This window comes from Mustelus asterias, chromosome 19, assembly GCF_964213995.1.
Source record: "Mustelus asterias chromosome 19, sMusAst1.hap1.1, whole genome shotgun sequence".
Taxonomy (NCBI): Eukaryota; Metazoa; Chordata; class Chondrichthyes; order Carcharhiniformes; family Triakidae; genus Mustelus; species Mustelus asterias.
The window spans coordinates 63423157-63448494 of record NC_135819.1 but is presented as its reverse complement, the minus strand read 5'-3'; the positions used below and the strand labels follow the sequence as shown (position 1 = coordinate 63448494).

General features: G+C 46.2%; 1 protein-coding gene across 1 annotated transcript in view; it reads right to left on the bottom strand.

Annotated features, from left to right (window-relative positions):
• The window catches only part of shank3a (SH3 and multiple ankyrin repeat domains 3a), an 832189-nt gene that overhangs the window by 498835 nt on the left and 308016 nt on the right, over positions 1–25338 (bottom strand). Inside the window, exon 10 of the mRNA XM_078235726.1 lies at positions 8484–8805. Coding sequence (XP_078091852.1) covers positions 8484–8805 — 322 coding nt within the window. The remainder of the gene's footprint in view (positions 1–8483; positions 8806–25338) is intronic.

Sequence of the window (25338 nt, the reverse complement as noted above, 5' to 3'; positions counted from 1 at the left end):
TGGGGTTTTCACCTTGGAGCAGAGAAGGTAAGGGGGAGATTTGATATAGGAATTCAAAATCGTAAACAGTTTTCATCGAGTAAATAAGGAGAAACTGTTTCCAGTGACAGAAGGGTTAGTAACCAGAAGAACAGATTTAAGATAATTGGCAAAAGCACCAGGGGAGACTTGAGGAATTTTATTTTACTAAGTGCGTTGCTATGAAATACTCTGCTTGAAAGTGTGGTGAAACAGATTCAATTATGGCATTCAAAAGCAATTTGGATAAATACTTGACAAGAAAAACTTACAGGGTTATAAGGAATGAGCTGGGGAGTGGGACTGGTTGGATAACTCTTTCAAAGAGCCAGCACAGGTGTGATGAGCTGAGTAGCCTCTTTCTACGCTGTACGTTTCCATGTATTTACAATAGGTTTTTAAATCGCTTCTTCCCACTGTTCAGATTATAACAATGAAAGGCAGTGATTCTGCTTTTGAAGAGTTTCTGAGCAAAAAGGTTCTGACCTCGACGGTCATACCTGTCTGCCCACCTGCACGATCCTACAGGAGGTGGTCATTAAGAGGTAACCTCCAAAAGTGCCATCCAATTAAAGAAGGCAGGCAGAATAGGTGCCTACTTAGCCCAATAGAAGGGCCTTCAGTAATGTCCTGTTGCCAGCATACCAAGAGAGGTCAGTACTGCTATGGCAGGCAAGAGATTGTGAGGGCATCCAAGGTGGACACATCTTCGGAAGGTGTGTGAAGTTATTAAAATTATCTGTGGCCAAAGTTGTTGGGCCATCATTGTGGAGAAGGAAAAAGTAGCTCCAAATAAAGGAGGCCTCTCTGGCCCCTGCGCCTGCTAGTGGGAGGCCACCTCCAGGGGCCAGACAGGCCTCATGTGGGGCTTGTCTGCCGTCAATAAGATTCCAGCAATGTCCCTAATCTGGCCTGTAAATGGCCAGTTAATTGCCACTAATTGGCTACCTGCTGCTGCCAGGCAGGTTGCTGCTTTCATTGTTCACCCACTTCTGGCAAAAAGGCCCGAGATGGGAACTATCAGACTGCTGACCTGGCTGCAAGCTTTCAGAGTTCTTTACCAGTGCGACCTCCAGTCCAACATCTGTGGGTACCATAGCATTTTTCCTAGCATATCTACTGTTGACTATTCTGCTCTGTTCACCAAGTGCTTCAGATCCAAGAACAAGCCAAGAACATTGGCCCGAATCTTCTCCTACTTTTCTGCATCATTATGGAGATCTGATTGGGAATCGGTCTTTTGGTCTCAGCTTCTTCAAAAATGCTGAATCATCAGGGGAAGAACAGCTACACCCCCTTTATACTGTACTAGTTGCCATATTCTGGTAAATGTTCACTAACACACTGAAAAGCTTTGGGACATTTAAACAGCTTTTCAGTGTGTTAATGAATGGGTGAATGAGTAGGTTACATAACGGGATAGGGTGGCAAATGGGTCGGATGGAATTTTTTATCCAGGTAAGTTAGAATTGTCAGGAGTCTCTGACTCTGACTCGCAAATACCTTTTTCAGAGGATCCTGGGAAGTTGTGGAATTGCCCATCCCAAGGACTCAGGACTACTGAGCGTCCTGAAATGCAACCTGGGGTACTTGCAGTCTCTGACAATGTGGAGACCGGAAGATCTGGACCAGTTATTTTACATTCTCCAGTGTTACAATTAATTTACCATCTCCACATTGTGCTGCCTCTTCTCTCTCTCAGCTTTTGTGCTGTCAGCAAATCTGTCAAGTTTACAGTTAATTTCGGGATTTAGGTCATTTCATGTAGATTAGAAGCAACAGGGATCTAATCATTGGTCCCTGCAGGACTTGACTCAACGCTTCCCCACAGTCTGACATTACACCATACTCTATTTTGAGGAGTGCATTGTGACACTGAGGGGCAGGAATCAGTGGGACCTTACGTAGCATCAATCCACGGTCCTCCTGCTTTTACTTACTTACATTCAATGACCTGAATATTGAAACAAATTGCAAGCTTGACAAATCTGTTGACCAGTGTTTCAAGATTCTGAAGGGAACCATCAAAGTTGAACCAAGCAATATATTCACCTAGTGTGAACAAATAAGTATTAGGTAGAAAAGGCAAAGGAAGCTAAGCACCTTAAGGCGACTTGAGTCAGGGAATAAATTACCAGCTAAAGCAGACCATTAAAATGAGCAGTGTCATTGGGTCCAAGAGACAATTAAATTGGTCCATGTAGATAAAGGGACTTCAGGAATATTATACGGTGGGTTTGATGCATATGAGGGTAGTTGGGGTTCATAGGTTTAGTGGGCAGCTTAGGTTGAGGGATCTGGTGAAAAGATGATGGGTGTGGTGGAGAGGTAAGATGAAAGGGCGGGCAAGCTGTGGTTGAAGGATATGGTGAAAAATCAAGGCTGAGGAATTTCATGAGAAATAATACCCATATTCCCCCTGTGTACCCCTCTATATCCCACTCTCCCCCAGTGTGGCCCTTCTATATCCCACTCTCCCCCAGTGTGGCCCCTCTATATCTCACTCTCCCCCAAGTGCAGCCCCTCTATATCCCACTCTTCCCCCCAGTGTGGCCTTCTGCATCCCACTCTCTCCCCCCAAGTGTGGCCCTTTTATGTCCCACTCTCCCCCTAGTGTGGCCTTCTGTATCCCACTCTCTCCCCTGAGTGTGGCCTCTCTAAACCATACTCTTCCCCCCAGTGTGGTCTTCTGTATCCCACTCTCCCCCCAGTGTGGACTTCTGAATCCCACTCTTCCCCCAGTATGGCCCTTCTATATCCCACTCTCCCCCAGGGTGATCCTTCTGTATCCCACTCCCTACACAGTGTGGCCCTTATATATCCCACTCTTCCCCCAGTGTGTCTCTTCTATATCCAACTGTCTCCACAGTGTGGCCTTTGTATATCCCGCTCTCTACTACCCCCACTCCCAACCTCGAATGTGTCCCTTCTATATTCCACTGTCCTCCAGTCTGGCCCCTCCACGGATCAGTGGCTTTTGCATGTACTTGATTAAGACAGCTCTGGAAGACAGCCATCTTGAAAATGGGTTTGTGTTGTCTTTTTTGTTCCGAATGGACTGGGCAAACCCAAATCCATGCCCCGCCTGCTCCAAAAACGAAAGTCAAAATCCAATTGAATCCAATTCAAGGTCCCCATAGGGAGACAAACAAGATCCAAGCTGAAAAGACAAGGCACCACACCCCATCCTGGGCCCGACCAAGCGCTTGATCCTAGTCTTCCTCAGGAGTTAAATATTGCTCCTGGCTCAACTTCCAAGAGGTGACCCAGATAATACACATTAATGAGATTGAACAGGACATCTGTTGATAATGAACTGGCCAAATACTTGAGTTGCTTAACACTAATAGCAGTTTGCTCTCTTACCTCTCAGTCCATTCATTGGAAGTGAAGGACAGGTGAATTGAAGAAAGAGTTTGAAAGATTGCATCAGACAGGATAGGCCACTTCCGACTTTTATTTCAGTGAGCCTCTGAGCTAGCTCCTGACATCTTTCAACAGAATAACGGAGTATCATCTCTTTGCTAGAAACTGCAGCAATCTGAGAATGTGTTGTGGTTTTTATTAACACCACCAAAACGTCTCAGAAACATTAAATAAAGATCTGCCATTCGGCAATTCCATGGCTGCAGCTGTGGGTTTTTGTTTTCTGTGCTGTTCTTGCTATTCATTCTGCACTTGGTTCTGGCTAACTGCATCTACAGAGTTTCTTTACAACCAGTATTTGCCTTTCTATGCATCATTGTTGTGGTTATTGGGACTCTGGGCTGTTTCTGGAGTCTCCCTCTTCACTGGTGTCCAAGAACCCTCTCAATAGCCTTGGTTGGGGAATGCTGCCTTTGAATCTCTGGTTGTCTGCCAAAGAGACCTGGCTCGAGATGTGCCAGGCTTCAAGGGAGACCTGGTAATTGGAAAGCATTATGCATGAAAAGGCTGTTTAGCTCAATGAACCGACATTACTTCCCCCCATTTCATGTGAATGCTGGAGTAATGTAAACAATCACAGGGACAACTTGGTGGAATTAGTTTTCCATAACATACTTGACAATCAATATGGATGCAAAAGAAAAAAATTACCTCAGGGCCCAGCTTTGATTATTATTCGCTGAAATGTGTAAAACTGAATAGTATAATACTGGAACTCAGAAAATCCTTTGTTTTTCAGCAGTCAATATCAAATTTGAATAATCCCTCAAACCATTTTTTCATGCAAAGGGTTTGGAAATCTGAAACTTTCTGCCCTGAAAGGGTCTTGCTGCTGGGTGGGGGTCAATTGAATTTTTTGCAGATTGATAGATGAAGCAAGTAAATGGAATTGAGGTACAAATCAAGTGTGAGCTAATTGACTACAGGAGCAGGCTCAAGGGGCTGAATAGCCTTCTCCAGTTCCTCAGTGAGTCAAAGATAGAATCAGATGAGGAATAATCACTTGTTGCACAAATCAAGTACCTGCCTGTGGAATGCTACCTCAGGAAGCAGTTAGCAACTTAACAAGAGTTGAGGGAAAAAATTAGCATGGGGAAAAAAAGAGAATCTCACTTGATGCCCTTAATGGTTTGATCTAACTCCTGCTTACTTATTTTAGGAGGACTCCTAATTTACAGCAACTAGCCTTAAGTTAATGGAGCTGTGAGAGGAAAGTGCAGTGATTTCTACCTCCACAGGAAGGTACCACCAACTAGTACAGCGACTGTAAATCAGCGCTGGCTGATCAATGCAGTGAACTATAAATAGCATCCATTTGGCTGATGATTGTGTGATTGGATAATTGAGTTTTGATGCCCAGAACACAAGAGAATAGCAATAAGATTGAAAGGATTTTCTAGAGAGCCCCAAGGTCCTTGTGTGGGGGTGAGGAAACCTCCTACACAAACCGATACCAGCTCAGCATCAAACACAGAGTATCATTAACGGGACTCCTTTTTAAAAAGAACTTCATCATCAGGGACCCTGTTCATTTAGGGAGCCTCAATATCAGTCACCCTATTTATAGAGACGACTTCATAATCGGGGATTCTATTTACTAGAAAAGTAAAAGCAAAATGTTGTGAATGACGGAGATCTGAAATAAAAATAGAAAGTGCTGGAAAAACTGATTTCCGAAGAGTCCGAAGAGAGATTGTCTCTCTCTCCACAGATACTGCCAGACCTGCTGAATTTTCCAGAACTTTCTGTTTTTACTGTATTTATTTGGTGGGGAGGGGGGTCCTCAATGTCAAGGACCCCCATTTATTGAGGGAGTCTCACCTTCACGGGTTTCATTTTTAGAGGGAGCCAAATCCTCATTCTCCCATTTATAGATAAAGTGTCATCTTCAGGGATTCTGTGTAGTTTAAATCAAAATGCTACACAAGTTGAACAACAATTTCTCTCTTTTAAATTCTGTCCTTCTAGAAAAGAGCCCGAGTGAATTATTTACACTTCTTATGGCTTTGTTATTCTGCAATATTGCTTTTAATGATTTGTGAATCTGTATCCCCAGGTCCCTTTGCTCCTCTTTCCCATTTGGACTCTTATTTTCCAAGGAGTATATGGCTTCCTTTTTTCTCCTCCACCACCTCACACTTATTCATGCTGGAATTCATTTTCCACTTTCACACTTATTTTGCAAGTTGTCAAATTGCAAGCATCTTCTTGAATTTGATGGTAGATGGAGTCGAAGTATATGGTGAAAAGGTGGAGTTGAGGAATACAGTGAAATGGTTGGTAGGTATGGTTGAGCAATAAGTTGAGAAGGTGTGTAAATGGGGTTGAGGTATACGTGGAGAAGGTGGGTAGATGTGTATATAACAGGACCAACTGTCACAGCACTGATGTGTAGAACAGGCCTCAGCATTGACTGCATACATAACAGGACTGACTATCCCAACACTGACTATGTCCCAACATCGACTATGTATATAACAGGAATGACATCCCAACATTGACTGGTACCAGCACTATGGCCCAAATTTTGAGGCAGTGGAGAACACTCCACAAAGCCTCAAAACTGTGGATCGGACAGAAATCAAGCCCTATTTGCGACAGATCCATTTTTTTTGCCTCAGTACTGAGTTAAAACGGATCCCATTTGGCTGTTGCAAAGACCTTTATGCACAATGTGGAAGTTACAAATTTATGGGGTGGACATAAACACTCTTGAAAAGCGGATAAGGTCTGCTCAACAGTAATGATCTGAAGTTATTGAAATCTTCAGCCCTTTAAAAATAAAAAAGGCTGCAGGTGTTAGTGAGAGTTAAAAAAAACACCGTCCTCACAGTTCAATAGCTGTGTGTTGACATTCCCCTGATGGGTCTTAATGAATGCTTAGCTGATTTCCAAAAGCTACAATTATCTCAGGAGATGGATTCTGAGTTCAGTCTGATTGACAATTTAAACAGCCTATTAGGGTTCTGAGTTCAGTCTGATTGACAATTTAAACAGCCTATTAAAAGATTAGCTATCTTTGATGTGGGCTGGTAATAGAAGTTTGTTTGTTTTCATTTGTTTTGACCACTGGAGTTTTTTAAAAATTGCTCTAAATGGGCTTTCATGGTTGGAACTTTGACTATCAAGTCTGTACAGTGAAATCTATATGTATAGTGAAATCTATAAGAGATTTTTGGATCTTTTAAATTTCATCTCCACATGGCTCCTGAGGTCTGCCCAGGATAATTGCAGGGTAAGTTGGCATGTAGGTATAAAGGTTCAAAAGGAGTGGGCGGTGTTCATCTGTTGAGTAGGCATCTGATAAAGCATGAAGCTGGAGTCAGTCTGTCTTCAACATGTAAGTAAACCTAAGTGCAGATTACCTTTCTCTTCTCTACAGTTTCTCTCCCAAATAGGTGGAAACTGGTTCCTATGTATGTACTCCATCCTTTTTCCAATTAGTATCAGCTTCTTTTAATCGCAACTGGAGCACACACTCAATTGTCACAGAATTTGCAATATTAATAGGTGGGGGGGCATAAGTTGGCACGGGGGCATAAAGCATCATAGGGGTGGATAAGGGTGAAGGCTAGAGAGCATGAAATCTTATGACACAACTTGGACAGGGTCACAGAGATCCGGGCTAACTAGCCCAATTTGGCACTTGGCTGTCCCATGACCACCTGCTTCCAAGGGTGACTGACTGTCACAAGTCCAAAGATGTGAGGGTTAGGTTGATTGGCCATGCTAAATTGACCCTAGTGTCAGGGGGATCAGCAGGGTAAATGTGTTGGGTTACGGGAAAAGGGCCTGGGTGGGATTGTGGTCGGTACAGACTCACTGGGCCAAATGGCCTCCTTCTGTACTGTAGGGATTCTATGATTCTATGAACACTGACTGTATAACATGAATGCCTGTCCCAGCACTAATGGTAACTATAGCAGAGAGGAAAAAAGAGAAAAGGAAGAGACAAGGCATAAGAAAGGGAGAATAAAGCAGAGAAAAGATAGTCAGTGATGTAGTCTAATAAATTCTACAAGTTTGCAGGTAAGAACAAATTGCCTCTAGTTGCCAGCTTGAACAGCAGATTCATGGCCACAAGGTTAGCAATTTGATTTCTTTTTAAACTTGTCTTTGTCAATTCTATTAACAGACCTGGCAGCACTGATGCTGGAATTGGTCAAACCTTCTGCTGACGTTTGCTGTCCAGTGTCCCTGCTGGAAACTGAGGGTGAGCATGGAACGAGAACAGGATCTGGGTCATCCATGAGGTTCTTTACGGCTGAATAGCCCGCTGCATAGCCTCTTATGTGAAGTGCTTCAGGAGTAGCTGCACTGAATCCCACTCCAACAACAAGGAGTGGTTTAACACGGAACAGGAATTGGAGGAGGGGGAGAATGCATTGGTATCCTTTCAATCTCTCATTCTCTTATCTCTCAGGGCCATGAGCCGTACAGAAAACTGTAAATTCCATGCCACCACAAGCACAAGTGCTGAGGGCCTCAAGCAGTTAATCTTCTTGTACAATCTGTCTCAGCCCTTCCTCTGACTGTAGAGTTACCTCACAGGTACAAGCTGCTATCATAAGTGTGCCAAGTTCCCTTTGCTCCCTCCAGTGCACGCCCTCCCTAGGCTGTCAGAAAATTAACCAGACAGCTGGTGGCCCCTAGGACAAACAGCTTGAGCCTTGGCCCACTCTGGAGGCATATCGGGAAGAGAATGCCATAGCACATGGACTACACAGGAAGGGAGCTGATGAAGGAATGAGACTAACACACTCAGCACTTGGTTGAATAGTTTTTTGTTCATTATTATTGAGAAAGAATGATAAATGATTTGTTGGGCAAATGAGCTGACCTCTAAAGGTCTTAATCAAGGCTTAAAGAAACAGTTCAGATACAGAAATTTAAGCGAAAATGTCTCTCTTTTCCATTTAAAGTTGTTGAAAAGCTGCAAAGGAATGTGGATAGTTATGCCAACTGGGCAGAAAATTGAGTTTAATTCTTCTCCCCAACATCACACCCTCCTGAGGACAAAAGCAGCTGAGCCATCTTACCTGAGCCTGGCTTTAGTTTGCCTCCTGAGAATAGGGGTGTTAGCATCACTCTCCTCCTGGACGCACTGTAACGAGGGCGATCGGCTGTGCGAACTCCGTGAGCTTGCCGTGCTCTGCTGGCCTCCCTCAGTGCCCTCCTGCATGTGCGCCAGTAACTGCGGTGGCAGGCTCCTGAGGGATGGGACGGGCGAGTGGGAGGTGCGACTTGGGAGGTTGTTGATATTGTTGTCACTGGTGGATCGAAGCAGTGTGCGTGGGGATGAAAGGGCACTTCCTCCAGTTCGTCGCCTGTTGGTGTAGCTTGGGGTCTCTCTGAAAGGCACTGAAATTTGTAAGCATATTAGTGTTCACTCTCTCCAAAACATGCAAACGTGGCACCCCTAAACCACCATCCTTACTCCCTACCAGCAAACACCAAACCTGAGGCACAATTCCTTTGCCTAATGGTTGATTTTTTTTTGTTTTTGAGCCTACAACAGTTAGCATCACAAGTTTTTTTTGGCAAGGTGGGGATCACACCGGCCTGAACTGATCCTCACTCATACCTACATATGTACAGCTTGCAGTGAGAAACCCTCCTGGAGCATGTGACTCAGTCCTACTCGGGCAGTACTTCAGTAATCTTGGCTCCATCTCTTTTCCCAGTCCTTCTCTGTATATGGCATTCATTCCATTCATACCTGACCAAAATGAATCCTCATCCCTTTCCAACTTATAATCTTGGTTTGTTCATGACAAAACCAACTACTGCCGCAAATTGTATTGTTGTTGTTAAAGTTGTAGTGCACTTAACCCCATTAGAAAATTAGAATCCATGGAATAAAGAAAAGCTCTACAGTATTTTAATGTTTCTCAACAGTTCATGGGGGGCAGGTTTTTCCTGAGATCAGGGTACCCTAAGAATTCCTAATTGCTGGATTTTTTTGCTGCCCCGTCAGCTTGACAGTGTGGGCCATGCCTTCAGATTTTTTCCTCGAAGTGCTGGATTACTCCAGTTTTCCGACCAATTCTACACTTTTATTGGGAGAATTCCACCCATACTGCTTGAATTGGATTATCTGGAGAGAAAAGCCGGCTGGGTTTTTATTCTTGCTTGCAGGTTCCTCCATGGGCATGCCCCTCCCTATCGGTGTATATTTCTCTAGGCCAACAATCCTCGGAAATCTCTGCTCTCCTCTCATTCAGCACTTGCACATATTTAATGTTTATCACTCCATCACTGGTGACCCCAATTTTCTTCCCCACCTCTCTGCTCCTTTCTCCTCCCTCCTTTAGGATATGCTTTAAAACCTATCTTTCTGACCAAGCCTTTGGTCTTCTGTCCTAATATTTAAGTGGCTCTGTTCAAGTTTTGTTTAGTAAGCTCCTGTGAAACATACTGGACATTTTTCTGAAAGTTCATCAACCTGAAACATTGACTTAGTTTCTTTCCTCACACATAGGGAGCGATACTCCCACCCTGCCGCGCTAATTTTCTAACGCAGCGGGGTGGGAGAATAGTGTGGCCGGGTATGTGCGCGATTCCCGTCACAAACGCATCTCCCAGCGCCGGATTTCTAGCACAGTCAGATCTGCGCTGGAAACCGGCAGGAAGACAGGTAAGTTATTTATATCTTTATTTAAATGTAATTTAAATGAAATTAGTGGGCCCAGGACTGAATTCTCCAAGCCCGTTAGCCTCTCCCACCCCGCCAGAGTATTTCACACTAGTTGGGTTTACAGTGGGTCCCCACTTTCAGGGAACCATTGGGATGATCCAATGTCCCAATGTTCTCACTGGAACGACGGAAGTTGAGGGGAGACCTGATAGAAGTCTACAAGATTATGAGAGGTATGGACAGAGTGGATAGTCAGAAGCTTTTTCCCAGGTGGAAGAGTCAATTACTAGGGGGCACAGGTTTAAGGTGTGAGGGGCAAGGTTTAAAGGAGATATACAAGGCAGATTTTCTACACAGAGGATGGTGGGTGCCTGGAACTCTTTGACGGGGGAGGTAATGGAAGCGGATATGGTAGTGACTTCTAAGGGATGTCTTGACAAATACATGAATAGAGGGACATGGTCCCTGGAAGGGGAGAGGGTTTTAGTTAAGTCGGGCAGCATGGTCGGTGCAGGCTTGGAGGGCCGAAGGGCCGAAGGGCCTGTTCCAGTGCTATAATTTTCTTTGTTTTATGACCCAGCTGGAGTGAAGGGGGGCAATCAGGGCCCCCAGGGGGTTTAGCGTTGCGTGGGGTGGTGTCCCCTAGGCATGAGCACCCTGGCAATGCCAGCCTGTGCCCCCTGGCACTGCCCAAGGGGGCCCATGGCCCACCGGGTATGGGGCAGTGCCAAGAGTTGGGACCTAATATGGGTGGGGCCTAATGGGGGCTGGGCCTAATGGGGTGGGGCCTAATGGGGGCAGGGCGTAGGGGTGATCGGTGAAGTGGGGGTCCCGTGGGGCAGGAGGGAGGCCAGCGATCGGGGCAGGCGATCAGGTCACTCCGGGATGGTGGGGTCAGGAATGGGGGCCACGATTGAGCCGTGTGGAGGGGTTCTGGGAGATTCTAGTCTGAACTCCCACTGTAAATTACTCCAGTTTTCCCGCAAATTTAACACTTAGAATTTTTTTGGGAGAATTCCACCCATACTGCTTGTATTGCATCCCTGTAATTACAATCTATCACACAAGGGCAGTACATCTCTGCAATTCTTTATTTTTTAATTATTCACTCATTCATGGGAGTTTGGGTGTTACTGTCAATACTAGCACTTGTTGCCCATTCTAATTGCCTTTGAGAAGGTAGTCACTGCAGTCCATGTGGTGAAGATACTCCCACAGTGCTGTTAACTCTGAAGTTCCAGGATTTTGACCCATCAATGAGAAAAAGACAGTGATATAGTTCCAAGTCAGGATGATGGGTGATAGGAGAGAAAACCTGGAGGTGGTGGGGTTCCCATGTGTCAACTGTCTTTTTCCTTCCAGGTGGTAGAGGTTGTGAGTTTGAGAGGTGCCATCTTGGTGAGTCAGTGCAGTGCTAGTCAATGATATGCATGGCAACCACAATGTTCTCTTATGCTGATGGTGCAGGTGCCAATCAAGTGGACTACAATGATCTGGATTCTGTTGGAGATTCCTGAGTGTTGGAGCTGTGTTGATCCAGCGAATTGGAGACAATGCTAGTTTGTGTCTTGTGGATGGTAAAAAGGCTTTGGAGAATCAGAGGTGAGTTATTTGCATGATGGCACAGTGGTTAGCACTGCTGCCTCACAGCAACAGGGACCCGGTTTCAATTCCAGCCTTGAGTGACTGTGTGGAGTTTGCATATTCTCCCTGTGTCTGTGTGGGTGCTTTCCTCACACAATCTAAAGATGTGCGGGTTAGGTGGATTGGCCATGCTAAATTGTCTCTTAGTGTCACAAGATGTGTAGTTTAGGGGGATTAGCGGGGTAAATGTGTGGGATTAAAGTGATAGGGTGGGGGGATGGGCCAGGGTAAGATGCTCTGTTGGCGAGTTTGTGTAGATTCGATAGGCCAAATGGCATCCTTCTGCACTGTAGGGATTCTATGATACTATAATATTACCCAGCCTTTGACTGTTGTAGCTACTATATTTATGTGGCTAGTCCAGTTCAGTTTGTGGTCGACAGTGACACCCAGGAATGTGATGGTAGGACATTCAATACATGAGAATGGAGGGAAATAGATTCTCTTTTGTTAGAAATGGTCATTTCCTAGCATTTAGAGTCCAAGCCTGAATGTTGTTCAGATTTTACTGCACACAGGCATGGACTGCAACCTAAGGAGTTTCAAATTATTTTGAATGTCAATGTAATCATCAGTGAACATTTCCAATTCCAAACTTATAATGGAAGATCAATGATGATTGGGCCCAGGACACAGCCCTGAGGAATTTTGTGCAGTGATATCCTGTAGGTGATTAACCTCCATCAACCATCTTCCTTTGTATTAAGTATGCCTCCAGCTAGTCAAGAGTTTTCCCCGATTTCCATTGACCTTCAGTTTTACCAGGTCTTTTGGTACCACTCAGTCAAGTGCAATCTTGATGCCAAGGGCAGTCATTCTAACCTCACCTTTCTTCTGTCCATGTTTGGACCAAAGCAGTAATGAGTTTAGTGTTGAGTAGACATGGCAAAATGCAAACTGAGTAGCAGTGGACAGGTTATTGGTGAATAAGTCCTGCTTGATAGCACTGTCAATGACACTTCCCACCACTTTGCCAATGACTGAGAGTAAACTAATAGGATGTCAATTGGTCAGATTGGATTTTTTCCTGTTTTTTGTGTCCATAGCACACCTGAGCAATTTTCCACTTTACCAGCTATCTACCATAATGCAACACTTTGGTTCGAGGCATAGCAAGTTCGGGAACACAAGGCTTCAGTACTACTGTTGGGCTGCATACCCTTGGCTGTATCTAGTGGGGCCCTCAGGAAGAGGCCGAGATGGATATTCCACTCAGCACTTTTGGTTGAAGACGGTTCCAAATGCCAATTGACTTTTGAACTTGCATGTCAGGTTTTGACATCAATGATATTTGTGGAGCATCTTCCTCCAGTTAGCTGTTTAATTGTCCACCATTATTCATGATTAGAAATGACAGAACTTCATAGCTCTTACATGATTTTTTGATGTGTGATCACTTTTTGATTTCATTTGATTTATTATTGTCACATGTATTGGTATACAGTGAAAAGTATTGTTTCTTGTGCGCTATACAGACAAAGCTCGAAACGTTAACTTGATTTTTCTCTCCACAGGTGTTGCCAGACCTGCTGAGTTTACTCAGCATTTTCTGATTTATCACATATTAGGCATTTCCCTGTTGTTGATTCTTCATCAAACCCAGTTTGGCAGCTAATGTCCTTCAGGATTCTTCCAGCTCAGTCAGTTATTATATTGGGCCATTCTGGACATTGAAGATCCACACACAGAGTACATTCCGTGTCATTGCTTGCCTACCTGCTTCATCCACACAATGTTCAACATGGAGGAGCACTGTTTCATCAGCTGAGAGACGGCAGTATGCGGCAATCAGCAGGAGATTTCCTTGCCCATATCTGACTTGATTCCTTAACACGTCATCGGTTCCACAATGAATACTCAGGACTCCTAGGGCCAGTCCCTTCCAATCTTATGCCAGTGTGTTGCCATTTCCAGTGGGTATGACATATTGGGGGAAACAGAACATACCCAAGGATTGTTTAGAGTGTATCATACAAGGGCAGTATGGGCTACAAAATTCAGCTATGTAATGTTGTTGGCTTTGGCAATACGGGAGTCCAAAGGCAATAAAAATGGTGTGGAGCCCACCCCTGACGATCTCCAGTATAATCCGCACTGACCATACCTACAGGGTAGACGTTTAGGACAGAAATAAGGAGAAGTTTCTTCACCCAGAGAGTGGTTAGCCTATGGAATTCACTTCCATAGAAAGTAGTTGAGGCCAAAACATTGAATGTTTTCAAGAGGCAGTTAGATACAACACTTGAGGCAAAGGTGATCAAAGGATATTGGGGGAAGCTATTTGAGTTTGATCAGCCATGATCATAATGAATGGTGGAGCAGGCTCAATGGCCTCCTCCTGCTCCTATTTTCTATGTTTCTATGATTACCATTTTAGGAAAGGCAACAGTGCAGTCAAGCCTTGCATGTGCCAGCAGAATGCAGAATGGCAGATCTTAGCGTCAATCTGTACCTCAGGCTAATTTAACAGCTCGCCTGCCATTGTAGACTTCATACATATAAGTTAACACCCTCTCTTAAAATCATATGTGGGATGGAAAACACCTCAACTCCCTTCCCTCCCATAGTGCTATCATAAATAACAGCATGGACCTTTAAGCTGAGGTGATTTTGACTTTCTTTTGCTGCCACAGAATTGATGGAAATCCTTGTTAGAGGAACAGTAAGAAGTCTCACAACATCAGGTTAAAGTCCAACAGGTTTATTTGGTGGCACGAGCTTTCGGACCGCTGCTCCTTTATCAAGTGAGTGCAGGATTTGGTTCACAAACTGGGCAAAATAAACACAAACTCAAGTACAAGATAATGGTTGGAATGTAAGTCTTAACATGTAATCATGTCTTTACAGGTATAGACAATGTAAGTGGAGAAAGGGTTAAGCACAAGTTAAAGAGATGTGAATTGTCTCAAGCCAGGACAGTTAGTGAGATTTTGCAAGCCCAGGCAAGTCGTGGGGGTTACAGATGGTGTGTCATGAACCCCAAGATCCTGGTTGAGGCTGTCCTCATGTGTGCGGAACTTGGTTATCAGTTTCTGCTCAGCGATTCTGCGTTGTGTGTCTTGAAGGCCGCCTTGGAGGACGCTTACCCGAAGATCAGAGGCTGAACGCCCTTGACTGCTGAAGTGTTCTCCGACAGGAAGGAAACACATCTGCCTGGTGATTGTCAAGCGGTGTCCATTCATCCGTTGTCGTAGCGTCTGCATGGTCTCGCCAATGTACCATGCCTCGGGACATCTTTTCCTGCAGTGTTAGCCGAGTCGCAAGAGTATGTACCGTGTACCTGGTGCATGGTGTTCTCACGTGAGATGATGACATCCGTGTCGATGATCTGGCATGTCTTGCAGAGGTTGCTGTGGCAGGGTTGTGTGGTGTCGTGGTCACTGTTCTCCTGAAGGCTGGGTACAATGCTGCGTACAATGGTCTGTTTGAGGTTGGGCGATTGTTTGAAGGCAAGTAGTGGGGGTGTGGGGATGGCCTTGGCGAGATGTTCATCTTCATCGATGACATGTTGAAGGCTCCGGAGAAGATGTCGTAGCTTCTCCGCTCCGGAGAAGTACTGGGCGATGAAGGGTACTCTGTCTGCCGTGTCCCATGTCAATGGTAACCCCAGGATGTTGATAGAGAGGGATTCAGCGATGGTGACGCTATTGAATGTCAAAAGGTGATGGTTAGATCCTCTCCTGTTGGAGATGGTCATTGCCTGGCAATTGTGTCGCATGAATGTTACAAGCCTGGATATTGTCCAGGCCTTGCTGCATTTGGACATGGACTGCTTCTATGGAATTGCAAATGATGCTGAACATTCTGCAATCATCAGCGAACATCCCCATCTCTGAGCTCATGATGGAAGGAACGTCACTAATGAAGCAGCTAAGTTGGCTAGGCCTAAGGCGGCATGATGGCACAATGGTTACCACTGCTGCCTCACAGCACCAGGGACCCGGGTTCAATTCCAGTCTTGGGTCACTGTCTGTGTGGAGTCTGCATGTTTTCCCCGTGTCTGCATGGGTTTCCTCCCAGTGCTCCGGTTTTCTCCCATAGTCTAAAGATGTGTGGATTATGTTGATTGGCCATGCTAAATTGATTCTGGTGTCAGGGGGATTCACAGTAAGAAGTCTCACAACACCAGGTTAAAGTCCAACAGGTTTATTTGGTAGCAAATACCATAAGCTTTCGGAGCGCTCCAAGTGGAGAGGATCTCCAAGAAAATCATGCATATCGACACAGACATCAAGTAAGCGCTCCGAAAGCTTATGGTATTTGCTACCAAATAAACCTGTTGGACTTTAGCCTGATGTTGTGAGACTTCTTACTGTGCTTACCCCAGTCCAACGCCGGCATCTCCACGTCAGGGGGATTAGCAGGGTAAATATGTGGGATTACGGGAATAGGGCCTGGTGGGATTGTGGTCGATGCAGAATAGATGGACCAAATGGCCTCCTTCTGCACTATAGGGATTGTGTGGTTCTAGGGCAATACACTGAGAAACTCTTGCAGTGATGTCCTGGAGATGAGATGATTGACCTCCAACCACCACAACCACCTTCCTTTGTGCTAGATTTGTCTCCAATGAGCACGGAGGTTTCCCCTTGACTCTAGTTTTATTAGGGTTCTTTTATGCCATATTCGGTCAAATGTGAGATTGATGTCAAGGGCAGTCACTTTCACCTCACCTCTCAAGTCCAGCTGTTTAGTCCATGTTTGAACCAAATCTGAGTGACCCTAGTGGAACCCAAACTGAGCAGATTATTGCAGAGTAATTGATAGCTCGGTTGATGGCCCTTCCAATCATTTTACGAATGATTGAGAGTAGATTGATTTGGTGGCAATTGGCCGCATTGGATTTGTTCTGTTTCTTGTGTACAGGACATACTTGGGTGATTTTCCACATTGCCGGATACATGCCAGTGTTGTAGCTGTATTGGAACTTGGCTAGGGATACAATAAGTTTTGGAGCATGTCTTCAGAACTATTGCCGGAATATTGTCATGGCCCATATCTATTTGTTGATATCAAATGCAGTGAATCGAAGTGGCAATAGTCTGGCATCTGTGATGTTGAGGACCTCCAGAGGAGGCCGAGATGGATCTCCACTTGGCATTTCTTGCTGAAGGTTGTTGCAAATGCTTCAGCGTTATCTTTTGTACTGACGTGCTGGCTCTCCCATCATTGAGGATGGGGATTTTTGTGGAGAATCCTCCTCCAGTGCACTGTTTAATTGTCCACCACCATTCATGGCTGGATGTGGCAGGACTGCAGAGCTTGGATCTGATCCATTAGTTATGGGATTGCTTAGCTCTGTCTATCACCTGCTGTTTACACTGAATGGCACACAAGTAGTCCTGTTTGATGGCCTCACCAGGTTGCCACCTCATTTTTATTGCTCCAGCCTGCAATCTTCATTGAACCAGAGTTAATTCCCTGGCTGTGACGAAGGGTCATCTGGACTCAAAATGTTGGCTCTATTCTCTCTCCACAGATGCTGTCAGACCTGCTGAGATTTTCCAGCATTTTCTGTTTATGATTCAGATTCCAGCATCCGCAGTATTTTGCTTTTATATTATGGAGTACTGACTGATTCAATAGGAAGGAAGAGTGAGGAGGTCCTAAAGAGTGAGTACAAAGAGCTTGGAAGGAAGTTAAAAAGCAGGACCCCGAGGGTAGTAATCTCAGGATTGCTACCTGAGCCACATGCCAGTGAGGGCAGGAGTAGGATGCTTGGGCGGATAAACACGTGGCTGAGGAACTGGTGCAGGGGGCAGGGTTTCCTTTTCTTGGATCATTGGGACCTCTTCTGGGGCAGGTGGGACCTGTACAAGAGAGACGAGTTACACCTAAACTACAAGGGGACCAATATACTTGCAGGGAGATTTGCTAGTGTTATTGGGGAGCGTTTAAACTAGATTTGCAGGGGGATGGGAACCAGAGTGCCAGAGCAGATAGTGGAGCAGGGGTAAAAAGACAGGTTAGTTCAAGCAAAATCACAAATGGAAGGGTAGAGTGTGGTGGAAATAATTTTTTGAGGTGTGTCTATTTCAATGCCAGGAGTATTGTGGGGAAGGCAGATGAGCTGAAGGCGTGGATAGACACATGAAAATATGACATTATAGCCATTAGTGAAACTTGGCAACAGGAGGGGCAGGACTGGCAGCTCAATGTTCCAGGGTTCCAATGTTTCAGGCGGGATAGAGGCAGAGGGATAAAAGGTGGGGGGGGGGTGGCATTGTTGGTCAGGGAAAATGTTACAGTGGTACTCAGGCAGGATAGATTCGGGAGCTTGTCTACAGAGGCCCTATGGGTGGAGCTGAGAAACAGGAAAGGTATGACCACATTAATGGGCTTGTATTATAGACCACCCAATAGTCAGCGAGAATTGGAGGAGCAAATCAGCGGAGAGATAGCTGACAACTGCAAGAAACACAAAGTTGTGATAATAGGGGATTTTAATTTTCCACATATAGATTGGGACTTGCATACTGTTAAAGGTTTAGACGGGATAGAGTTTGTAAAATGTGTTCAGGAGAATTTTCTACATCAGTATATAGAGGTGCCAACTAGAGAGGATGCGATATTGGATCTCCTATTGGGAAATGAGTTAGGGCAGGTGATGGATGTGAGTGTGAGGGAACACTTTGGATTCAGTGATCATAATGCCATTAGTTTCAACCTGATCGTGGATAAGGATAGATCTGGTCCTCGGGTTGAAGTTCTGAACTGGAAAAAGGCCAAATTTGGTGAAATGAGAAGGGATCTGGGAAGTGTGGATTGGCACAGGCTGTTCTCTGGTAAGGATGTAAATGGAAAGTGGGAGGCCTTCAAAGGAGAAATTTTGAGAGTGCAGAGTTTGTATGTTCCTGTCAGGATTAAAGGCAAAGTAAATAGGAATAAGGAACCTTGGTTCTCGAGGGAGATTGCAACACTGATTAAGAGGAAGAGAGAGTTGTATGAAATGTACAGGCAGCAAGGAACACATCAGATGCTCGAGGAGTATAAAAAGTGCAAGAAGCTACTTAAGAGGGAAATCAGGAGGGCTAAAAGAAGACATGAGGTTGCTTTGGCAGACAGAGTGAAGGAAAATCCAAAGAGCTTCTATAGGTATGTTAGGAGCAAAAGGATAGTGAGGGATAAAATTAGTCCTCTTGAAGACCAGAGTGGTAGACTGTGTATGGAACCAAAAGAGATGGGGGAGATACTAAATGGTTTTTTTGCGTCCGTATTTACTGAAGAAACGGGCATGGAGTCTACGGAAATAGGGCAAACTGGTAGGGAGGCCATGGAACCTTTACAGATTAAAGGGGAGGAGGTGCTCGCTGTCTTGAGGCAAATCAGAGTGGATAAATCCCCAGGACCGGACAGGGTATTCCCACGGACCTTGAGGGAAGCTAGTGTTGAACTTGCAGGGGCCCTGGCAGACATATTTAAAATGTCAGTATTCACGGGGGAGGTGCCGGATGATTGGAGGGTGGCTCATGTTGTTCCGTTGTTTAAAAAAGGTTCCAAAAGAAATCCGGGAAATTATCGGCCAGTAAGTTTGACGTCGGTGGTGGGCAAGGTGTGATAAGGGATAGGATCTACAAATATTTGGATAGACAGGGACTTATTAGGGAGAGTCAACATGGCTTTGTGCGTGGTAGGTCATGTTTGACCAATCTATTAGAGTTTTTCGAGGAGGTTACCAGGAAAGTGGATGAAGGGAAGGCGGTGGATGTTGTCTACCTGGATTTCAGCAAGGCCTTTGACAAGGTCCCTCATGGGAGGTTAGTTAGGAAGGTTCAGTCGCTAGGTATACATGGGAAGGTAGTAAATTGGATAAGACACTGGCTCAATGGAAGAAGCCAGAGAGTGGTTGTGGAGGATTGCTTCTCTGAGTGGAGGCCTGTGACTAGTGGTGTGCCGCAGGGATCGGTGTTGGGTCCATTGTTGTTTGTCATCTATATCAATGATCTGGATGATAATGTGGTAAATTGGATCAGCAAGTTTGCTGATCATACAAAGATTGGAGGTGTAGTGGACAGTGAGGAAGGTTTTCAAAGCTTGCAGAGGGATTTGGACCAACTAGAAAAATGGGCTGAAAAATGGCAAATGGAATTTAACGCAGACAAGTGTGAGATATTGCACTTTGGAAGGACAAATCAAAGAAGAACGTACAGGGTAAATGGTAGGACTCTGAAGAGTGCAGTTGAACAGAGGGATCTGGGAATACAGGTACAGAATTCCCTAAAAGTGACCTCACAGGTGGATAGGGTCGTAAAGAGTGCCTTTGGTACATTGGCCTTTATAAATCGGAGTATCGAGTATAAAAGTTGGAGTGTTATGGTAAGGTTATATAAGGCATTGGTGAGGCTGAATTTGAAGTATTGTGTACAGTTTTGGTCACCTAGTTACAGGAAGGATGTAAATAAGATTGAAAGAGTGCAGAGAAGGTTCACAAGGATGTTGCCGGGACTTGAGAAGCTGAGTTACAGAGAGAGATTGAATAGGTTGGGACTCTATTCCCTGGAGCGTAGAAGATTGAGGGGAGATTTGATAGAGGTGTATAAGATTTTGATGGGTATAGATAGAGTGAATGCAAGCAGGCTTTTTCCGCTGAGGCTAGGGGAGAAAAAAAACCAGAGGGCATGGGTTAAGGGTGAAAGGAGAAAAGTTTAAAGGGAATATTAGGGGGGGCTTCTTCACGCAGAGAGTGGTGGGAGTGTGGAATGAGCTGCCGGATAAAGTGGTAAATGCGGGGTCACTTTTAACATTTAAGAAAAACTTGGACGGGTTCATGGATGAGAGGGGTGTGGAGGGATATGATCCAAGTGCAGGTCAGTGGGACTAGGCAAAAAATGGTTCGGCACAGACAAGAAGGGCCAAAAGGCCTGTTTCTGAGCCGTAATTTTCTATGGTTCTAATAGCTGAGGGGGAGGGGGGACAGTATATAGTCATCAGCAGGAGGTTTCTTTGCCCATATTTACTTCCTGACTGTATACCACTGTGCCACCACCTCTGTTGGGTCTGTCCTGCCTGTGTAGTGGACATATATAGGAATGGTGATGTCTGGGACGTTATCTGTAAGTTATGATTCCATGAGAAAGACTGTGTCAAGCTGTTCCTTCACTGTAAGACAGCTCTCCCAATTTTGGCACAAGTTCCCAGATGTTAGTAAGGAGGATTTTGCAGGGTCAACAGGGCTGGGTTTGCCATTGTTGTTTCTGGTGCCTAGTTCGATGCCGGGTGGGCCACCCAGTTTCATTCCTTATAGACTTTCTGGTGATTATAATACAACAGAGTGTCTTGCTGGGCCATTTCAGACAGCAATTAAAAATCAGCTGTGGGTGTGGAATCACATGTAGGCCAAAGCAGGTAAGGACGGCAGATTTCCTTCCCTGAAGGGCATTAGTGAACCAGATGGGATTTTACTACAACTGATAATGGTTCCATGGCCATAGTTGCATGTACTTTTTGCTCCAGATTTTTAAATTCAAATTCCGCCATCTGCTGTGGTGGGATTCAAACCTGGTTCCCCCGAGCATTACCCCTGAATTAATGGTCCAGTGGCACTATCACTGTCCCCTCAAAATGGGCTGAAATGGGCCAAGGATTGGGATTTAAAAACATGGGAGAGTTGTATACACAACCACTTACACTTGTATTTTACGCTGGTTCAGAATTTAATTCCCCTGAATCAGACCACACCCATAAAATGGCAGCCCTTCCACGCCCCTGGTCATAAATACAAGATTGTGATGACTGTGTTGGTTCAGGAAGTTTCTTCAAATTATTCTTGTTTCTCAAACCAAAAAAATACTAAATTTGCTAAAAACCTGACTAGTTTACAAATCATATTATTAAATGGTTCAGTACAGTTTTTTTAAAGTCATTTCAGTGACTTTAAGTCAAGTTACTCACAGGTAAAACATTGGACACCCTTAATAAAAATGCTTATTGTTGGTGATAAACCCATTGACAGCTGTATTGATAAAGTTGGTAAGAGTTTTAACAACACCAGTTTGGTGAACCATCGTTGGTTCCCACCAGGTAGTACTGAGCCAGGGTCTGGCCAGTACTATGAGTCTGTATGTATGTTGCTGTTGGGGTTAGGGTTGGGTTGTTCTACATGTTACTGTTGGGGTTAGGGTTGGGCTGTTCTACCTGTATTATAGTTGTTATGGTACATCCCAGTCGGGCTCCGCCTCCTGGGAGAGGTATAAAGGTCACTGCTCTGTCTGGGACCCCTCAATCTGGGATCGTGTATTATATATGGTAGCTCTATTGTAGTAGTTAATAAAAGCCTTTATTTCCTCGAGCATCTCTAGCCTCGTGAGTTATATCGCGCGTCAATTTTATTAACTACTAATTGAACTCTCGTCGTTGAAAAAAAAACGATACAGAGAGCATGGAGCAAATGTTAAAACCCGAACGTCTTACGCTGGACCCACGTGCGGCGGGCGCCTCCAACACCTTCGACCACTGGTTGAAATGGTTTCAGGACTACCTCGAAGCCTCTGCAGCGGTCACCACGGACGACGACAGACTCCGGGTCCTCCACGCGAGGGTAAGCGACGCTGTATATTTAGCGATCCGTGCGGCCACCGACTACAAAGGGGCCCTCGAGCTTCTTAAGAAGCGCTACATTAAACCGCCAAACGAGATGCATTCTCGATATCTCTTAGCCACTCGACGACGGCAGCCCGGCGAAACGACGGAACAGTACGCGTGCGAGCTCCTACAGCTAGCCAGGGGCTGTAACTGCAAAGCAGTGTCGGCAGACCAGAACATGAACGACCTCGCTCGAGATGCGTTTGTGGCGGGAATCGGATCGTCTTATATCCGACTTCGACTGTTGGAGCAAGGTAATCTCGACCTCACTAAGTCTATAGAGCTAGCGGATACGCTAGAAACGGCCTCCAAAAGCCCAGCGATGTATCCCGAAGACCACGTGGAGACAGCGTGGCAGGAGCAGTCACAGATCCCACTTCGTCCAGCGGGTTCGAAAAGCTGCGTGATGGCGTGCCCACACTCGGGCCTGACGACGGCAGCAGCTCCAGGCGGCCCGCGGTGTTACTTCTGTGGGGGAGTGAAGCACACTCGGCAGCGATGTCCCGCTAAAGCGGTGTTGTGCTCCACCTGCGGCAAGAAGGGGCATTATTCGAAGGTATGTCGATCCAAACTTACTTCCAGGAACAGCAGTGCGGCCTGCGACTCCCCGGAGCCGGGTTCCTCGTCGTCGGCATCGTCAAGGGTTTCTTCCACGTGCGAGGCCAGGACGTCGCCATTCCAGACGACGGAGTCGCAAGAGACGCGCGACCACCAGGGGTCGCTGATTTTGGCGCCATCGCCCACGTGCGACCTATGGGAGCAGCCATTTTGGTCGGCACCGACCGCGAATGACCAACAGGGGTCGTCATCATCCATCTCAGCTGCCTGCAGTGACGCTCACGAACCAACGGTGGCGTCGATCATCCTGGACCAGGCAAAGCCTCACAGACTCGACAAGTCCATGATGGACATATAGGTAAACAAACGCATGATTTATTGTCTGTTTGACAGCGGGAGCACGGAGAGCTTTATTCACCCAGACGCCGTGAAGCGGTGTGGCCTCCAGATCAAACCTGTCAAACAGACAATTTCGATGGCATCAAGGTCCCGGTCTGTCACCATGCTAGGGAGTTGCGTGGGAAATCTAACGGTGCAGGGCACGGTTTACGAGAGCTTCAAGCTCCTGGTGTTACCGCACCTTTGCGCGCCAATACTCCTCGGACTAAATTTCATGGTCCACTTGAAGAGTGTAACCCTACAGTACGGTGGGCCACTCCCTCCGCTTTCAGTGGGAGAACAGCAGCCTCCAAATTGCCCAATGCGCTCCACCTGTCGCCTCTCGCGCTTAAGATTACCACACCCTCCCTATTCCAGAATCTTGTGCCAGGCTGCAAGCCCATCGCGACGAAGAGTAGGCGTTACAGCGCTGAGGATCGGATCTTCATTCGATCTGAGGTTCAGCGGCTCCTCAAGGAAGGGATCATACAATCTAGCGCTAGTCCTTGGAGAGCACAGGTCGTGGTGGTCAAGAGTGGGAACAAACCCCGGATGGTCATTGACTATAGTCAGACCATTAATAGATACACGCAGCTGGATGCGTATCCCCTCCCGCGCATTTCTGATATGGTCAACCAGATTGCGCAGTACCGGGTGTTCTCCACCATCGACCTAAAGTCTGCCTACCACCAGCTCCCCATTCGCCCAGAGGACCGACAATACACGGCTTTTGAGGCGGATGGTCGCTTGTACCATTTTCTAAGGGTTCCTTTTGGGGTCACCAATGGGGTCTCGGTCTTCCAGCGTGCTATGGACCGAATGGTGGACCATAACGGACTGCGGGCGACCTTCCCGTACCTGGATAATGTCACCATCTGCGGCCATGACCAGCAGGACCACGATACCAATCTCCTTAGATTCCTACGCACTGCATCTCGCCTGAATCTGACCTACAACAGGGAGAAGTGTGTATTTCGCACGTGCCGCCTAGCTATCCTCGGATACATGGTGGAAAACGGGGTCATTGGCCCTGATCCAGACCGTATGCGTCCCCTCCTCGAACATCCCCTGCCCACTAGCGCAAAAGCACTGAGAAGATGCTTAGGCTTCTTCTCTAACTACGCACAGTGGGTTCCCAATTACGCGGACAAAGCCCGTCCGCTCATCAAGTCTACCTCTTTTCCCCTAGCACCAGAGGCTCGTTTGGCCTTTGAAAAACTAAAAGCCGACATCGCGAAAGCCACGATGCACGCTGTCGATGAGTCCATCCCCTTCCAGGTGGAGAGTGATGCATCTGATTTTGCCCTGGCCGCCACACTTAACCAGGCGGGCAGGCCCGTCGCCTTTTTTTCTCGCACCCTCCAAGGCCCCGAAATTCGACATTCAGCGGTGGAAAAGGAGGCCCAGGCCATTGTGGAGGCCGTCCGGCATTGGCGCCATTACTTGGCGGGAAAACGGTTCACCCTGATCACGGACCAGCGGTCCGTGGCGTTCATGTTCAATAACATGTTACGTGGCAAGATCAAGAACGATAAGATCTTGAGGTGGAGAATCGAACTCTCCACCTATAATTACGACATCATGTATCGTCCAGGGAAACTCAACGAGCCCTCGGATGCCCTGTCGCATGGAACATGCGCCAGTATGCAGGAGGACCGTTTGCAGGCTCTCCACAATGACCCCTGCCATCCAGGGGTCACTCGGCTCTACCACTTCGTAAAAGCCCGGAATCTATCCTACTCGGTGGAGGATGTCAGGTCCATAACTAGAAGCTGCCGGGTATGCGCGGAATGCAAACCGCACTTTTACCGACCTGACAGGGCACAACTCGTTAAGGCCACTCGTCCCTTCGAAAGACTGAGTGTGGACTTTAAGGGCCCCCTTCCCTCGACAGATCGGAATGTGTACTTCCTCAACATCATTGATGAGTACTCACGATTCCCTTTTGTCATTCCCTGCTCTGATACAACCGCTGCCACGGTTATCAAGGCATTTCGTGATCTTTTCACCCTGTTCGGGTACCCCTGCTACATCCACAGCGATAGGGGCTCGTCGTTCATGAGCGATGACTTGAGGCAATACCTGCTCTCATACGG